Raw genomic sequence first — 19,718 nt, forward strand, 5'->3', positions numbered from 1 at the left:
TATCCCGTCAAAGTCACGCTAATGTCAATTCTTATTCACGATGCCATTGTCTATGCGATAAAAGCGTGATAAATTTACACCGATAAGATGTAAGGCCTAGTCTGTTAGCGCAATTTGCAGTGATTCTGCTCAGACGGTCATTTGCTAAATTCCTGTCCCAAGTCTGGATGAAATATATACTTATACACGTTATTATTATTATTATTATTACTATATTTATAAGTAAGTACATTTATTTCAAAACAAATTCAGCTGGTTGTTTCCTAAAGCCCAGGCGCTGAATTGCCTAGCTTAGGCACATAAAAACTGTGGACAGACCTTCCTTCTAAGGTTTTTTTCCATGAGTGCTATAGTTTTAGGTTTTAAAACGTGCAGACATCTTTTCCCTAAAGGTCGATTCACGCCAATGCACCAATACACACTTGACCACATCCTATAATGTTGCTTATATCCATGGGCGACGGTAGCCATTAAAAATCAAAGTGCTCCGACTGCTCGTTTGACCCCCCCCCCACCCTTACCCTACTAATATTATAAATACGAAAGTTTGTTAGGGTGGGTGTTTGTTTGTTACGCTTTCATGCAACAATTACTGAACCAATTTCAATGGAAATTGATACGTAGATTAGCTGGAGATCTGGAATAACACATAGGCGATTTTTATCCCGCCATTCCCAAGGGATCGCTATAAACACCGCTATTTATATATATAACAAAACCTATATGTGTATATTAAACATGATTTTGCTTATTTCTATTCGAAATACAAAAGAAAATGCAAGACACGCCTAGTATATTTGGCAACAATGATAATAGTGTCAGAATATTTTTTATAATGCCTATAATAAGCGGACGGATTGGCAATGATTTGAATCAAGTCACGTTAGCCCGTGGACCGCCTCTGCCAAAAACCCACGCAAGCGACATCGCACCTTCATTGTGGCTTGAGTCCGAAATACTTTTGGAATACGAATTAATATAAAGGGAATATTTTCTTTTATTATACCTGTTGACGAATTCGGTAATGGATGGTGTGATCAATATTAATGTCGATCAATGTTATAAATACAAGAAGATTCGCCGAAATGTATGTTTGTCCATAAATTTCAAACAACTGCAACGAAATTGATTATTTTTATTTTTTTGTTTTCGTTACTGTTAATTTTATTGTTAGCTTGTAAATTAAAAAAAAAAAAAAAAAACAGAACAAAACAGTCACGATCATTCTTTGTATTTTGAAAGTAGGTTTATTTTAATTTGTATGATAAAAAGTTTGCCGCGTTAGATAGCTAACAAATCGGTGATTATAAAATCGTTTATCAGTACTATCATCATTCTTGGTACCATGATTGTTTTTATTCGTTATCCTATGCCTGTAATACTGCTAATTCCTACAATTTTTTTTATGAAGTGAAACTTCATTAGGCGCATGAGGGTAAATTTTTTTAGAAACGGCAACGTTTTGATGAAACGGCAACGTTTTTGTATCAAAAATAAAAATGAGACATAAAAATTAGTTTGCAAAAGAAGTTTCACTTCTGACATGTGTACTTTGCACTATTTTTATAAATACTTAAGAATTTAAATATTTACTTAATAGCGGCAGCTATATTACAAGAAAGAAAAGAAAGAACTTATATAGTATTTTGAACAATGCATAAAAAAGCAACTTAGACCATTACCATATACCTTAGGGATATTGAAGCACGAAAATTAAAATTAAAAAAAAAATCCAGTATTTATATATTCTTTCTTTACTGCTTGAATTTTAAAATGATTTAAAAAAATAAATAAAAAAAAATTAAAATTAATTTATTTTAATTTAAATCATAAACTCATAATAAATAATGTTTATAATAATATCTGTACTATGGATTCTTAAATTAGTCATTTTCCCTGATTTGTGTTAATAAAAATACCCTCAATGAAACGTGGGCGATGTTTATTTAATAATATGTTACATTAACAAAATATTTCTTTACTTTTGTAAGCGCTTTCGCACTGAAATGTGTATGTTCAGTAAAGTAAATAAACAATCGGCTTCATTAACTCGTGGTGTTATGTTATCTTTAGACAAAATAAATTGGTTCCTACCAAAGTCACAAAATAAATTAAACGAAAAATACTCAAACATTAAGAATAACAGAATTGAGGAAAAAAAAACACGTAATGAATTGAGGAGCAATCAATCAAAATAATCAAAGACCATTAAATTTTAGTTATATCTGTATATTATTAGCTATTTATGTCATTTTTTATCTAAATAGGCTGAGTTAAACGTGACTACGAACACATCGGACGAATTGATGAAGAATCTAAAAGTTTTAGATGGATGTTCAATAGCTGAAGGGATGTTCATAGCTCCTAGGAGACATTGAGGATAGAGTCGGCAACGCGCTTGCGATGCTTCTGGTATTGCAGGCGTGTATAAACTACGGTAATCGCTTACCATCAGATGAGCCGTACGCTTGTTTGCCCAGAGATAAGGACAGCATATAGCAGCAGAAGGCATTTTTTTAAAACAAAGGTGGCAAAGAAGCGTATGTGTCTACACGATCATATGTGGCTACCGGAGCTTATGGACGCCAGCAATAACGCCAGCATTACCAGCGAGTTAACGACCTTATATCCAACACTTCCCAGGAGCTAACCCTGTACCAAAGGCCCCCAAGAGCTAACACTACTTAACTACTGCTACTACTACTTACTTGGACTGCTCCAAATTTTGAGAAAGATCTTCCTTGCTGTCCCTAGCCCAATAATTTTTATTTTTATCCTATAATATACAGAGCCAGAACACAAGGTTTTATTTTAATGTAAATGCAACATCATATTTTGACGTGACTGGCACTTCGCGCGAATTTATCCAAAAACATCCCGGATCTATGGGAAGAGCGAGAAAGCTACGAGTCACCTAAATTAATTACACGAAATATGAAAGTTGGTAACGCCAAGTTCATCTATGTCGTTAACTACTTTCTGTTGTACAGTAAAATTACACATAAATGAAAAGAAGCATTAAATGTGTGTAAGGTAAGGTAACTATCAAAAGAAAGCCCCGAATGCAAAGTAAAAAATAAATCACTTTAAAATTGAAATTTTTCTAAGTAGGTATCACGTGGAAAAGAAAATATTTTTACCTTGACTTCAGTCATCTCATTATACTCGTATGTAAACTATAAATTGTATGATTAGTGCAACTAACGAGATGGCCAAAAAAATTCATTATATTTTTTTGCAAATTAATTATAACGTCTTACAAAAGCTCCAAGCAACATTTACCCATTTTTTATTCACCTGTTTCGTTTACTGTATATGCGCATGGGTGCGCACTCGTTTAGGTTGGCAAACTAGCATACGTCCCACCTAATGGTAAGTGGTTACGATAGCCTAAGGACAACAATAATAATAGTTCGCGCCAAAAATGGCGTTGTAGAGGCCTATGTCCAGCAGTGGACTGCGATAGGCTGAAGTGAGTGAGTGAGTGATCTTCTGTAAGGTTGAGTTACTATCCCCAGTTGAGCTGCTACAGATATTTAGCAGGATATTTCCTACTATGTCCTAATTCCTACCACAAAAAATTTATATCTTAACTAAAGGGTACAATCTAATATATAAAATTCTCGTGTCGCGGTGTTTGTAAACTCCTCCGAAACGGCTTGACCGATTCTCATGAAATTTTGTGTGCATATTGGATAGGTCTGAGAATCGAACAAGATCTATTTTTATGGGTGGTAGGGAGGGGGGGGGTAAGGGGGTTTAATAACATATATGGCAAAACGACGTTTGAGGGGTCAGCTAGTTTTCTTTTAATAATCATTGGATCAGAACTTAAATAGGACGAGAAGGCTATTCAAGAAACTTGAACTTGAACTATAGACAGTCATTAAGATCATAGAAAGTCGTATGTACGTGGTTTAAACGAGTTCTAGCGATCTGTTTCACTCGTGGGATGGGTCAACGACTCGTGTCGTAATAATTGGACAAATAGTCGAATCCTTTGTTATCATCTTTCGTCACGTCGGGTATACAACGCCGACTAAATAGCAGAATTGATAACTCGTACCATCAGGCAGAAATAAATGTGTTGTTTTTTATACATAATAAAATTTTCGTTGACTTCGGTAAGGGGGCGTCCATAAATTACGTCAGCTGTTTTTTTAAATTTTCTCTCCCTCCCTCCCCCCCTGCTGAGATGTCGTGAGATTTTATTCAACCCCCTCCCCCAACCCCCAATCTCACGTGAGATTTTTCAAAATGTGGGTTTCTTACGTAAACGCGTTGGATTGTTATTGTAAAAAGAAAAAAAGAAATGCTTCGTGCTTTTATTTATGACTATTTAAGACTATAATAACTAAGTAATCAATATTGCTGAGAGTTTGAATATAAGTGTAATAAAAAATTAACAATAGAATACTTAAATAATACTTTTCAATCTGGAAAAAAAATTGCGTGATATTTGCCAAGGCCCCCTCTCCAACGTAAGATTAGATGAGATTTTACTCGACCCCCTCCCCCCTTAAACATCTCACGTATTTTATGAACGCCCCCTAAGTGATAGAAATAACCTAAAAACTGTGTATAGTATTTATTACATATTGTTTATATATTTCGTTATAACTAAGCCGGTATTTATATGCTAGGTTTTTAAAATTAACGATTAAGCTATTCAAGCTATTAACTTAATTATCAATTAAAAGAAAAAAAAACTAAAAACAGTTATCAGTTTTATTTATTTACTGAATAATTTGTTTCACACTAGCTGTGCCTGCGACTTCGTTCGCGTTTTGGGTATTTACAATCATGTTCAACGTGATTCTTTAAGTTGGCATAACTTTTTATTTATGAGCCGATTGACATTAAACAAATACTAAATGTCAAGTGAAGCTTACCACAATATATTAGTAAAAACCACATCTAAATCGGATAAACCGTTTCTGAGATTAGCGTGCACAAACGAACAGAAAAACAGATAAAAAAATTAACAATCATTGTTTTGGGGGCTATTTGGAAAGATCCCAATAATATTTTTTCTCATATATCTTCCATGTACAGACAGCGAACCGCTACATTTTTATTATATATTGATTTTAAAATTAACGAAAATACACTGGAACAAATAACGGATAACGATTTCTAACAGACAATACCTGTGTATACACAATAGATTAGTAAAATGTTGATATATGCAAATAGCTTAAAATGTAAACCTTAAACACTTTTAAATATGTTTAAATTAATAAATAATAATTTTTAAATATGTTTTATAATGTTGCTGAGTAACGCCTACCTTGAAATAAAAAAATAAAAAAATTTTTGCATGTTTTTGGAATAAAAAAGGACATGGGTTCATAAGCCCGTGGATGTATATCACTTGTAAAAAAAAAGACTTTTAAATATGAAAATTAACAATTCATAACGATTCAGCCTGTAACTTCCCACTGCTGGGCATAGGCCTCTTTCTCCATTGTTATAAGGATTCCAGCTTAATCTACCACGCTGCTCATAACGTGGAATTCATATAACGTAAATTTATACAAACCGATAAAAATATGTTAGAGATACTTTAAAATAAAATAAATTTATTTTTAATTAAGTAACAGCAAGACGTGCTGTGTGGCTACGGCACTAAAGAATTTAGGCACCCCCTCTCTTCCCGTGGGTGTCGTAAGAGGCGACTAAGGGATAACAAGGTTCCACAACCACCTTGGAACTTAAGAAGCCGACCGATGGCGGGATAACCATCCAACTGCTGGCTTTGAAATACACAGGCCGAAGACGGGCAGCAGCGTCTTCGGTGCGACAAAGCCAGTACTGCGGTCACCAACCCGCCTGCCCAGCGTGGTGAATATGGGCAAAACACATGAGTTCACGTTATTTTTGGCGTAAACTTGTGGAGGCCTATGTCCAGCAGTGGACTGTATAGGCTGTAATGATGAAGACGCATAAATAGGTAATATTTTTTTTTTTTTTTTGGTTAGGAGCTGTGTCTATTAGGTCGACATTTATTAATCATAAGGTATAATTCGTACCTATGTATGTTTTAAAATACTGCTAGTGTTCAAAAATTTATTTCGTGCTCGGCATGTCTGTCCCAGGGGAAATTTTAAAACTGACAAAGGGAGATTTACTTTGCCATGTCGGAAACTAGGTGGCTATAGGTCGAGGAGGTAAATTTACCATTCCTTCTCGACTTTTCGTATAAAATGCGTGTTTTACGCAGTTTTATCGAAACACCTGTATAATCACATTCCAACGGAAAAACAAATAAAATTATTACAATCAGCGAAATAATATTGTTTTAAACGAGTTTGTATATCAAAATAAAGTAACATACAATGTAGGCAACGTATAAAAAGGAAAAAAAATGTAAAATCAAAAATTATAATAAAACAACATTTTCGTAAGGTACTCCCGTGGCCATGGTTGCTGTAAAGTATCCGAAACGTCGGGCATCTAAAAAACGTAAACCGCGATAGATTCAGAAAAAAATTGTTTCATTATAATGAGTGAAATTCGCGTGAAAACAAGAAAATAATATCAAAAATTACTTTTAGTTTTTTTAATTAATTAATAATAGTTAAAGTGAAGCTATCGTCGGACTCAGAGTGTCGATTCTGTAGGAAAGAATTAGCAAGAAGTGCCCCAACTACTCTTTTTTTTAATGCATTCATATTTTTTATTATTACTTACGATATTAAGAAGGAATTTTATATTTAAAACATCACATCGTGAAGCAAATTGTTTTTATAAGTATAAATTAAATAAACATTAATGTTAATTGTTATGTATTGTCTTTGAATGACTCGGTCGTTTAAATATTTATCTTCTACTAGCTGCCCGGACAGACTTCGTTCTGTCAAAAATTAATAGTAATTTTTTTTTTTTTTTTTTTTTTTTGTATTAAAAACGTTTCGTGGGCCTTAAGGGACATATAAAAAAATAAATTAACCGAATTGGTCGAACCATTATCGAGTTATGCGCTTAGCAATGTTCATTTTTATTTATCAACTAGCTGACCCGGCGAACTTCGTATCGCCTAACAGTGACTTTTAAGTATTATCACAAATCTTTTGTATGGGAGTATAGAAAAGTGTTGTTTTTAGACTTTTTTAGGGAAATTTAAATTTTTTTTTTTAATTTTTCTCTCCGTAAGAACCATCCTCGTACTTCAAGGAATATTTAAAAAAAAGAATGAGCGAAATCGGTCCAACCGTTCTCGAGTTTTGCGCTTAGCAACACATTCAGCGACTCATTTTTATATTATAGAAGATATAATTATACTAATAAATGGAGACCCGGTTTTTTTTTGTTCGGTTATACTGCGAAAATTATTGAACCGATTTTAATAATACTTACACCATAAGATGCAGCGTGTTTCGGAGAAGGTTTTAGTATATGAAATGTTGGTGATTACTTATCGCGTAATAAATATGAACGGACAGAAGTCGCTAATCTTTACTATAAAAATCTCTTCTCCTACATACATCAGCAGTGAAATGTTACAGGCTGGATTTTGAATTAATTTAGAATTTCGATATATTCTAAGGTAAACCAGTAGACCGCAACATTTGAATTTACATTGCGGATACAAACACCTCATAGGCATGACGAAGATTGGTAGTAAAAAAGATTATTATAACTTTTTTATCTGTTTGATACCGTTAAACGTCAGCTTAGCTTTAACAGAATGTGGTTAAATAGTCCCCTAAAGTATTAATGGACGGAGACGCGCGATAACATACCCGTGTATCCTCTTTGTGTTACCCCGTACCCGTATCATATTTCATTGCTCGTACTTCGCATACTTGTCGCCCTTTTGTATTTATTGTCGTTTATTTGCAACTGATATTGTTATTTTTATATTAAATTGCAGATTTCTCTTAATCTACAATTAACCATAAAATACACAATAATTCTACGGCCCCAAGAACTTTGTGTCCGAAAGACGGAGTTAAGACATGTCCATCTCCATGTCTTTAATGTAAAAACTAAGATATATGAATGCTTGTAAATATCTGAAATTAACATTGATAGCAGATAATCGCGTACCAATAACGAATTCGTTTAATTTCAATTAGAGTAGAGTAGTTGAAGTAGTAAGGATTAAGCTTTGATACTTTTTCTACATGGAGAAAAAAGGCATATGCCAGCAATGGGATGCGTTACAGGCTGAAGTAATTAAAAAAAAAAAATAGAATGAATGTTTAAATATGTGTTAGACAAAATCAGACATTGATTATAGGAACCGACTATGAATGGAGTTTTCGCATCATTATTTCTTTATGGCTTTTACAGTAACGAATTAACGATAAGAAAAGTGTATACAGTAACGTAATAATTGATAGGTATGCACGATAAGACGAACCACGTCCACAGCGACTGACGATACGAATTTCATTAGCATAATATACTGACGATTTCAAATACATATTTAATTTTTTTATTTTATACACTAAATCACGCTCGCAGCTTCGTCCGCGTGGATTACACGATATTCGGCTCTTTCATTTTCTAACGATAAAATACAGAATGTCACTCAGTGATGTTGTAGCGTTCTTGATGGATTTTTAAACTTACTGCTAACTGCAATTTACATTGACGAATAATAAAATGACAACGAATATACGCAGTATTAGGGGAACAAAAATTTCATACCAGATCTAGTTCAATGTATGACCACATGATTTGTCATGCAGCTTTCGAAAAACCGTTTCGTATAAAAAAAATCATCAAAATCGATACACCCAATTGAGAATCTCTTAGTTTTCCTTTTAAGTCGGTTAAAAATTGGTAGTACCTAAAAGTGTCAAAGCTAAACAACGAACAAACAACGCGTTACATATTTATATATAAAATTTTATGATACGGTCAAATAAAATCGCATTAGAGTAAAAGAGAATGCTGTACTAGGTCGCTGTAAACTTGACAAGTTATGAAATTTCAAGGTTGATGTTGCAATACCGATTTTAATATTATGAAATGAATATACTTAAAATGAGAATATGTATGATGAGACCAAATTTAAATTAATATTACATTTCCGATTTCTCAAATAGCTGTATGGCGACGGCAGTAATGTTTATAACCACCCCCTGTCTTCCCGTGAATGTCGTAAGGGGCGACTAAGGGATAAGAAAGTTCTTATAACAGCCGGAGACTAAAGAATCCGAAAGATGGCGGGAAACGTCCAACTATTGGCCTTAAAATACACAGACCAGCAGTGGACTGCGATAGGCTGAATTAGTAGTAAGTAATTTGTACGATTTTTTATTTTTGTGTTACCCAGACATTAGGATCCTCGCTGGAACGGTCGATTTTTGATATGATATTAAAAAAATGTTTAGTAGTAAGTATATTACCCAATTTTTTTTTTTTTTGTTAATGTTAAGGTGTTTATTGATTCGGAATGTAATATGCCACTACTGGGCTATATCAAAATCAAAACAAAAATAAATAATTTATTCAACAAGGCTCCAAAATCATTTTTGAATCCTTATTTTTCAAATGATAATTTCATTATTATTAATTATTTAATAACAGAAGTGAAGCTACTAACGATTGGGCATGCAGATGCTGCAGAGAAGAATCGGCAAGAAACTGTACAATTACTCTTTATTATATTATAAAATTAGTAATATCTTGCATGAAATACAGCATCACTTAATTTGAGTTGAGTGTGAAGCGTTTGTATATTTATTTATTTAATTCACTCATCTTTAACATTATTTAAATCTTATACTGAACAATAAAAAAAATGTCTATAAACGTCTCCCACTCAACCGCGCTCCGTAGGAGTTTCTCCTCTATCAGGGTTCCCAAACACAATATAAATAAAAATTTCTATATCTTTACAAACTGTATGTTCATACATTTGTTATGAGCCGACGATTTATTTATTTAAATATTTTAAATTTGGAAAATTGCGTGTTGCTTATCGGACACCTCCAATCTAAATATAACAAATGGGCATTTATTAATAGATAAGATACAAAACCACTATATAATTGTGTCAGTTCTTACACAAAAAAAAAACGACTTAAATTTTCTTTGTCCAGTAATTAAATGAGGACCTCATTAATATAGTTGAAATCAATTAAATACGCATTAAGAATTACTCCGAAACTACTCGCCAGATCTAGCCCACATTTAAATGGAACTATATATGACAAACACTTTTAACTGATTTAGGGCACAAACGACTGGGGAAGTACCTCGACCTTACAGAAGATCACAGCTAAATAAAACTGCTTTTAAGTAATGTTGTGTTCCTGAGTAAGGTGACCAAAGCTCCTCGGGGCGGGGGGGGGGGGGGGATAAATCACCGAAATCGGTCTACCCAGTCAAAAGTTCTGAGGTAACATACATAGAACATACAGTCGAACAGAAAACCTCCTCCTTTTTTTTGAAGTCGGTTGAAAAACGGGATGTCTAGACGAAATAAACTTGACCGAAACAGAGTTTTAAGTGTGTATTATTATTCCAGACGTGTCGTTAGGTGCCTTACTAAAATAACTGCCAGTGGGTGTTCTCTATTTGTAGATAAATTACGTTCTATTTTTGTAACTAATGTTACTTACACAGATTGTCTAATAATCTGTTAAACTGAGTGCGTGTGTGATAGTGAGTGTGTATGCGTGTATGTGTTATGTGTGTATGTACTGATTTAACGATCTTTAACCTGTTACCTATTTCGACGCGCTCTCATTTCAGGGGTTACCAGTTCGAAATAAAATATTTTTAAGTTTAGTCTCGACGACTTGTTAGCGCAGTGGTCTCAATTACTGACTCGCAGCTATGTTCGATTACCTCTTACGAAAAATATAATATTATGTACCACATTATAGAATCTTTGTGGCTACGGCAGTATAGATTATAGTTAGTCACTCTCTTCCCCCTCAAATTTCGGTCTTTAGTTCCCGGCAGCCCCACTATTCCCGGCTATTGGTGGAGGCTGGATGGGGATTGCTGAAAATCGTCATCAGTCATCTGTTCCTATGGTAAGCAACTTAATTCTTATGATATAGGTAACAGCCAACTTTTAAAACTATTTTTTTTTTCGATAAATATACATAGAAATAATACATATATAAATATATAAATACAAAAATTACACCCAAACTCAAAAAGCAGGGCCACTACCACCTGCGCCATCGGGCTAGTTACATAAATTGATTGCGTTAATATATTTAAAAACGCTTTATTTACACGTACCAATCGTAACTCGTGTCATAAGTCATATACACATGTAACTCTCTGATAAGACGCGGCTACGTTTACAAAAACGTTTACTTCAAGTCATAATTTAAACGAAAATATTATTAATTTAAAACATAAATTTAAAATTTAAAGTGTGTGTGTGTGACGTGTGTGCAATTCACACACAGCAGAAGTTAAACTTCTGAAAAGTAGCCTACGAGAGATTTTTCTCATCGAGAATATAAAATACTGTGTAATGTATTCTATTTCATTATCTCACTGACTAAATTCTATACATTTATGTGTTTGTTTGTTTATCGTGACGCATTTTCGTTTCATCGAGTTTCAAATCACAATGACACTAAAGAAAATTCACTTCAAAAAATCATACAGCGTAAATAAAAAGTAAATAGGTAGAATAAAACTTATAAAACTTGTTGTAAGTATTAAAAAAAATAAAAGCCTTAATGTAAAAAAAAAAAACTGATACAACAATATGGGGAACCAAATTAAAGGGCTCCATCGTAAGGACTTTAAAATAGTACAAAAGAATTTTTTATTTTCGGTTTTTATTAATTGAAGTAAAATTTACTAACGCATACTTGAATTGGGAAATAAGCTGGTGGATGCGCAACTAGAGCGTTACGAAAAGTGTGATCGGGCGAGGCGAACGGAAGTCGAGAGGGAGATATAAGTTAGTGAATATAAAAAGAGAGAAAGAGAGCTACGTTCCGTAAGTTTTACTTCAGTCGTGTCTAAAGCACACTCGTACTTTTTTACGCACTTTTTTTTAATTTATGCATTACTCATTAACAGTTTAAAATTAATCTCTTTGTAATAGAAAGATCGCACGTGTTACCCTACTAATGTAAACGCTTGTCATGTAATACGGTGACATAAATATAAGTCACTAGCTGACCCGGCGAACTTAATATCGCCTAACACAAACTTTATCGTATGGTATTAAAGTTCAAATTGACTTTTAAGTATTATCACAAATCTTTTGTATGGGAGTATAGAAAAGTGTTGTTTTTAGACTTTTTCAGGTAATTTTTTTTTTTTTTGAATTTTTCTCTCCGTAAGAACCATCCTCGTACTTCAAGGAATATTTTAAAAAAAGAATTAGCGAAATCGGTCCAACCGTTCTCGAGTTTTGCGCTTAGCAACACATTCAGCGACTCATTTTTATATTATAGAAGAAGATTGACTAAATATTTCGTCTGCCTGTTTATTAATTTCGTTCTAGTGACTTACTTCTCGTTCTGGTGCTAGACCGATTTTAATTACATTTAACACAGCGAGACTTGAATCCACTAATTTAAACTGGCGCGAATATACAATATAAACATAGACGATGAAGATTTGATACATGAACCTCTAAAATGTATGTATACATACAGCTTCCTAAAGACCACTAATATGTATAATTCTTTTCTTATGTGCTCGTTATTGCATAAGATCTATATAAAAGAAAATTTAGTTTGCTAGGTCAGCTAGTACAGCATCTTACGTCGGGACCTGTTCAGACATCTCTATAGCCAGAAACCGCGACCGAACGTGGTGATTCGTGGCCATTTTTTTAACCGACTTCAAAAAGGGTGCTCAATTCGACTATATAATTATTATTTTTTAATGTGTGTCACCTCCTAACTTTTTCTGGATGTATTTTGATGAGTCTTTCTTTAATCGAAAGCCTGTGTTTGTAAGGTGGTCCCATTTAAACTTTGTCGAGATCTCGCTTCAGCCTCTAATATCTCACTGTTTGGCCTTAGGCTTCTTTCCTAATGTAGGAGAAGGATCAGAGATTAATCCGCCACGCTGTTCCAATTCGGTTTGGCGGATATATTCCCTACTTAGCTACCCTACTAGCGAGTAATGATCGCTATCAGGTGTACATGTTAACAACCGGGACCGACAAATTAACGTGCTTTTCGATGCACGGTCGGGAGACACACAAGGACTAACAATTAGACCGGAAATAAATATTTGAATAAACACAAATATCCACTCCGAGCGGGAATCGAACCCGCGACTCTCGTTACCCTAATCTAAATCTAAACGTTACTCTAACACAAATTTTATAGCCAAAATATTAAATTAACACACGGAAAAGATAAATAATTGTTTCTGCTATTATAAATCGGTAAGATTGGCGGATTAAGAAATTGTAAAAGTATTTGGTCCAAATAAAGAATTTTTTATTTAAATCCGGAATATACCGTAAGATACATTAAGGTCGACTGCCAGAGTTAATATAACTATTTGGGTTGAGTCAAGTATTAAATATTAGAATTATTTTCGTCTTACATAATATACTCCATACAAATTTTCTATATAAAATCTCTAACAGGACGAATTTTACGTTTTGAAGAAGCATTAAAAAAATATTTTCAAATTCTATTACCGGCACTTAAAAAGCCTTATCCTGCATTTTTTTTAATTTTCGTCTGCCCGTTTTTATGCTATATATTTTTTAATAAAATTAAAAATAATATAAACTTAAATTCTTACCACTGTAGCCTATTGGCTCATTTTCTTGTAACTTAAATGTGAACGGTATATGGACACGTTGCATCAACAGCCTGGGAGGCTGCATGGCTCTCGGCCATGTGTCTTCTCTGCCCTCACCGACTATACCTATTACTTCCATGTTCCTAGAACAAGATGAACTTTTTTAATCATCACAACAGTTTACTATCTACAATATTATCTATATGTAAAAAAATCGAACTCCAAAGCTACTGGACCGATTTTAATAAAATTTTAAAAATATATGTAACTTTGTCCAATTTAAAATATACTACGTTTTATTTCGATTAATGACGGCGATATTTTCTAAAATATTTTTTATACCTATAGGTGATAATGGCGTCCCTATCCATAGACAAGAACAACGTTTACCAAGTCAGATGGTAATTATTATATGAGGCTATTATATTATCTTAATTCTGGCACAACTGAAATCCATTTAACAAAAGAAATAATTAATATCATAGTCAAGCACTATGATTTTTTTATTACGAATAAAAGTATTTCATTAATGATTATTAATCATTTATATTTCATTGATAATGATTGAAAATTTAAGCAATTTTCTCTATGTAAATTTATTGAGTAAATTAGTAATAGTAGAAATTGAAAAGTAGCAGTAGTTAAGGCACAATTTAGGTTCTACAACTTCATATAAAAGATCTCATCGCTTATAAACTATAATTTTTTTCACAATTCTTCTTAAAGGCAGATATTGTTTTGTAATGGTCATTTTCGTTTTTTTTTTTTTAAACTAAAATGGCAAACAAGTGTATGGCTCATTGATTGTGTATGTATGTATTTATTATAATAAAACTTTGTACGTAGATAGCTGGAGAATACTTTTTATCCCGTAATTTTCACGGGATTAGAAATTACATGAGTGAAACCGCGTGCCGCAGCTAGTAGTCTTATAAAAAAAAAGGTTACTGTAACTTTTTTACATTAATTTCTCATTATATTATATAGCATATAGATACATGAATTTCACGCATAATGGACCACCTTTGCGTCTAAATGCGGAAAATAGAGCCCAACACAAATACACAAATACAAATACAATAGATACATGAAGAATTGTCATTGCATAAAGAAACTGGTTCTTGTGATTAGATTAAATAAAAATGTTGTTTAAACATCCTTGGCTCTGTTTTAATAAGCTACTTTAGTTTAATATTTCACGTTTATTGCATAATTTATGCTATAATTATTGATTAATTATTCCTTAAAATCTCATCCAATTTACGTAAATAATTATGTAAAATTTTTACATTTTAAAATCTATAAATGAATTATAGACATTTTGTGATTTTCATTTAAGAAATGTTTAGCATTTAAGACAATTATAATGTTATAACAATCTACAGTTTATTGATTGTACCGTCTCTTGTAATAATTTAATAATCTAAAATTTTTAATGTGTATTCTCACAATCTCATTGTATTTAATTGTTATCATTGTACTTTGACATACTAAGAACGAAAAAAATTATGATTTATATTTTGTTTTATCATAAAAAAATTAAGGAAAATTCACAAATTAAGATCAATATATGTGACGTGTATTTAAAGTTAATATAACAAATTGATTCCACTGAATCCTTGGAAAGGAAATCTTTAGTATTTTTTTTTAAGTATCTTAATGAAATTGAGTTTTATTTTTATTGATAAATATAATTATTTATAACAATTTGTTTTGTTTCAGTACATTTAACAAGCTTTTATTTTTCAGTTTCCATCCAAAGGTCGCTTGAAAGAATTGCTATATGCGATAAGCCCATCCTTTGTACTTTTTCTTATTTTTGGATTTTTTTTAATTTGGTGTTCAACAAAGAATATATATATAGTTATTATTGTCTTTTTTTCAAAGATCATAATAATACAGAATACACAAAAACTATTTAGCCAATTGCAATGAAACTTGGTACATAGATAAGTGATAATCCAGAGCAACATATAGGCTAGTTTTTATCCTAACATTCTCATGAAATAAGAAGTTATATGGGTGCATGGTGCAGCAAGCTAAGTATGTATCAAGATAATAATAATTATAACATTGTAATAGGCATGTTTTCTTCCACTATATACATTCTACCAAAAAGGAAATATGGTGCCAAGGACTGTTAGGAAATGCTATTTAACACGTTAGTAAATCTATGTCATATAGATAAAAAATATTTCTTTTTATCTATATTAAATTTAAAATTAAGTATCTGTGATTTACTAGGTCATGAAACAAACTATTTTTAATAAGTATATCAAAAAGAGTTACTTTAGTTTATAAGATTATTATATGAAATAATAATATGAATATGAAATCATATTCATAAAAGAATATTTCTATAAATTTCACTTTGTAAAATTTTCTTTAAATATTTGAGCATAACCAATTAAGCAAACTGACTTTAAATAATATCTTTTTAACAGTCGTTGTTAGAGGATTCTAATGTGATTTCCAAATTCTTAATTATAATATATGTTTGAGCGGCTTAAATTCTAATGAGGTTCTCAGTTTTAAGTAAGTACTCTGTGGATTATTACTTTTTTTCTAAAGAAATACTTTATAATTACCTATTGTATTTTAGAAGTTATTTTGTTTTAATTTTATATTATTATTAAATGTTATCATAAAATTAATAATAAATTCAATGTTGCCTTGTCTTATCATTATTTATTGTTAAAAATGGTATTTGGACATTTATTACTAATACAAATTTTAAGATTTAAATAAATTCTTAGTTCCTGTCAAAACTTGTTTTTAAACTAAATTAAATTTTATCAAATAAGATATTATATTTAAAATTATTATATAGTACAAACCTATTCTGAATGAATTTATTTTTAGATTGTAAAACCTATTTTAAAATCACTTCCTACAGCAAGTTTGGTGGAAAATTAATTAATTTAATCAAATATAGGAATTCGAAACACAGGAAATAGAATTATCTAACTTTTTCTCACTGGTCAGGTGATTTTGTTATAAATAGCATGTCGCCAGCTGAGCGAATTTAGAAAAACAAACAAAAACAAACCTGAGAAGTATGACTAGCATAACAAAAAGCGCAACGAGGGCGCCTATCATAATAAATATATTCGGCAAATCTGCCAGCGTCAGTCCCGTGGTACCCATTTTATCACACGGTGTTATCACAAAATAAAAACGAAACTTAAGATTACACGAGGATCACACGAATCACACATTACACTTCATTCGGCACAACACTACATCTCCCGTTAACTCTGTTACTCTGCTTCTATTTCGCGAATTTCGTCAACAATCCAAAGCGAGCGATATTGCCCAATTATTTCACGTAGTCGCAATAGTCTAACCTCAGTATAAATTGAACGGTCGGAACGATGTTTTTATTGTCTATAATAACAACAAAAACATCATCGATCGTGAATCGAGTTGAGCTCGAGACGAACGTAGCGCCTCGTAGTACGTAATTTGACAGAATGACAATATTCGGACGAAATACGACGACAGTACTTATCTGATTGAGTGAACGACTGAATGTAAGCCGTAAGGACAGTGTAGTGCGTATTCACAGACTATGAGACTAGAGACACTTCATACTACGTATTCACTGCAGTCAGTGGTATCTTTAGTTGTCAAACGGAGGAAAGAGAAAGTACGAAATTACATTATTCTTCTAATAGGTTAGAAAGAGACGTACTATGTTGTATGTATTTTTCTTGTTTTCAACGAGAGGGCGACACTTATATTGTATAGAACTGATTAAAAACTGAAATACTTATTTCACTGTTTATATATTAAAAGGAATATAATTTTATGCATTATTATAATTTTACATTTACCTACCTACTTTTATTTCTTAATTATTTTATAACTAGCGATTAAATTACAATTTAAAATTCGTCTAGAAAATAAATTACATTTCGTATCCTTTTTCCTAATATTTAAATATTTAGATTGTATAATTACCTAATTAGGAGATATTCAATATCGGTAGTACACTAGAATTAAATTATCCATATATTTATCACGCTTAAGCACTATCTATCACATATAACGATATACTATTTTTTTTAGAACGAAGGTCCTTACGGCAGGCTCGATATTTGGCTGGGCGACCTAACTGAAAAAAATGTGATACTAAAACCGTAAGAAAAATATATAACGGAAGTGACGTTATATCAGTCACACGACTGTATAATATGACGTTTGAAAAACTAAAATATTACTAGTAAACTTTTTTTTTAATTATTTATGTAATTTTATACTGTCAACAAAAATAAATAAAGCCATATGTTTTTTTATTTCACTTATTAGTTTGAATTATTATTATTATTTTGTTTGATTTATTTTATTTTACGGTGTTTGTTATTTTCTAAAATACTAAATTTCCTAAATACTTTTATGTACTTAATTAAAAACCAACCAACAAAATAAAAAAAAATCAAGAACTAGAATATATACCTATATAAAATTCAACATTTTTTTTTCAAATTGTGTTGCTTCTATATTATCCGAAGGAACTTCGCTCCTACCTGGTGTCCCATGACACCACGTAATTTTTTTATGCAGAAGCACTGTACTCGAAATATATTATTTATTTATGATAGGGCTACAACAAGGCCATTTTATAACCTTCTTAGAAGATCAAGGGAAAAATATGAAAGGTTTGTTTAAAAAGTTATTTTATAAATTGGGTCAGTGCCGGTAGCTATCTCCGAACCTTTTAAAAGCAATGTTTTATTTTTAACCGACTTCAAAAAAAGGAAGAGGTTCTCAATTCGACTGTTTTTGTTTACGAATGTTATCTCAGAACTTTTTACTGGGTGGACCGATTCCGATTTTTCTTTTTCAATCGATAGGTGGTGCTTGTAATGTGGTTCCATTTAAATTTAATCGAGATGTCACGTGTACTTTTCGAGTTATATCTAATAATGCGTATTGATTTGACTGTTTTTTCGTACTACGTACTGTGTCTACGTTATATTATACCTCATAGCTTTTTACTGGGTGCACCGATTTTGATGTTTCTTTTATAAATCTAAAGCTAATATTTGTAATGGGACCACCATTTAAATATCATCATCATCATCATCTGAGGCATTACAGCCGCGGGTGGGCCTTAGCCTGGTCCAGCAAAGCTCTCCAGTCCGATCTGTTAGAGGCTTTCCTTCTCCAACTTGTTATTCCCAACGTCTTGATGTCTTGTTCGACGCCGTCCAACCATCTGAGCTTGGGCCTTCCTCGACTTCTGCGGCCCTCCGGTCGGCCTTCTAAAAGGCGCTTGGGTACTCTGGCCTCGTCCATTCGCAATACGTGCCCTGCCCAACGCAGGCGCCCAATCTTTATGGTCTTAATTATATTTGGCTCATCGTACATTTGGTATAGCTCGTGGTTATAACGCGTTCGCCATCTCTCATTTTCCATCACAGCTCCGAAAATGCGTCTTAGTATTTTCCGCTCAAATACCAACAAGGAATTTTCGTCTTTTTTGCTCAGCACCCAACATTCGGAACCGTAGGTGAGTATGGGCCTTAGTAAGGTTTTGTACAAGAGAAGTTTTATGCTTCTTGAAAGGAGTTTCGAACGTATGTATCTTAGTAGTCCGAAGTAGCACTTGTTAGCCGCCATTATTCTTCTACTTATTTCTGAAGACACATCGTTGTTATCGGTTACCAAGGATCCCAGGTATACGAAATGATTGACGCTAGCGAAGGTGTTATTGCCAATATTAACTCCTTGTAGTACGGTTTGCTGGTCTTTTGACGCTTTCAGGTACTTAGTCTTAGCCATGTTAATTTGAAGACCGGCCTCCACAGCTGATTTTTCAAGAGCAAGGTATGCACTCTCCATTGCAGGTAGAGATCTTCCTATCACATCGAGGTCATCCGCATACCCTAGAATTTGAACGGATTTGTGGTAGATAGTGCCTTTGGTCTCGATCTTTGAGTCGCGAATACACTTGTCGAGAGCGATGTTGAACAGTAGGCACGAGAGCGCATCCCCTTGTCTTA

General features: G+C 32.6%; 1 protein-coding gene across 1 annotated transcript in view; it reads right to left on the reverse strand.

Annotated features, from left to right (window-relative positions):
* Positions 1-17,283, reverse strand: part of LOC123662184 (cell growth regulator with RING finger domain protein 1-like) — a 67,946-nt gene extending 50,663 nt beyond the window's left edge. The window contains exons 1-2 of the mRNA XM_045597068.1: positions 16,760-17,283; positions 13,711-13,853 (exon numbers count right to left, since the gene is read on the reverse strand). Of these exons, the coding sequence (XP_045453024.1) occupies positions 13,711-13,853; positions 16,760-16,857 (241 nt within the window). The 5' untranslated portion in view covers positions 16,858-17,283. The remainder of the gene's footprint in view (positions 1-13,710; positions 13,854-16,759) is intronic.
* Positions 17,284-19,718: the final 2,435 nt, after the last annotated feature.

The sequence above is a fragment of the Melitaea cinxia genome, chromosome 18 (genome assembly GCF_905220565.1).
Source record: "Melitaea cinxia chromosome 18, ilMelCinx1.1, whole genome shotgun sequence".
Lineage (NCBI taxonomy): Eukaryota > Metazoa > Arthropoda > Insecta > Lepidoptera > Nymphalidae > Melitaea > Melitaea cinxia.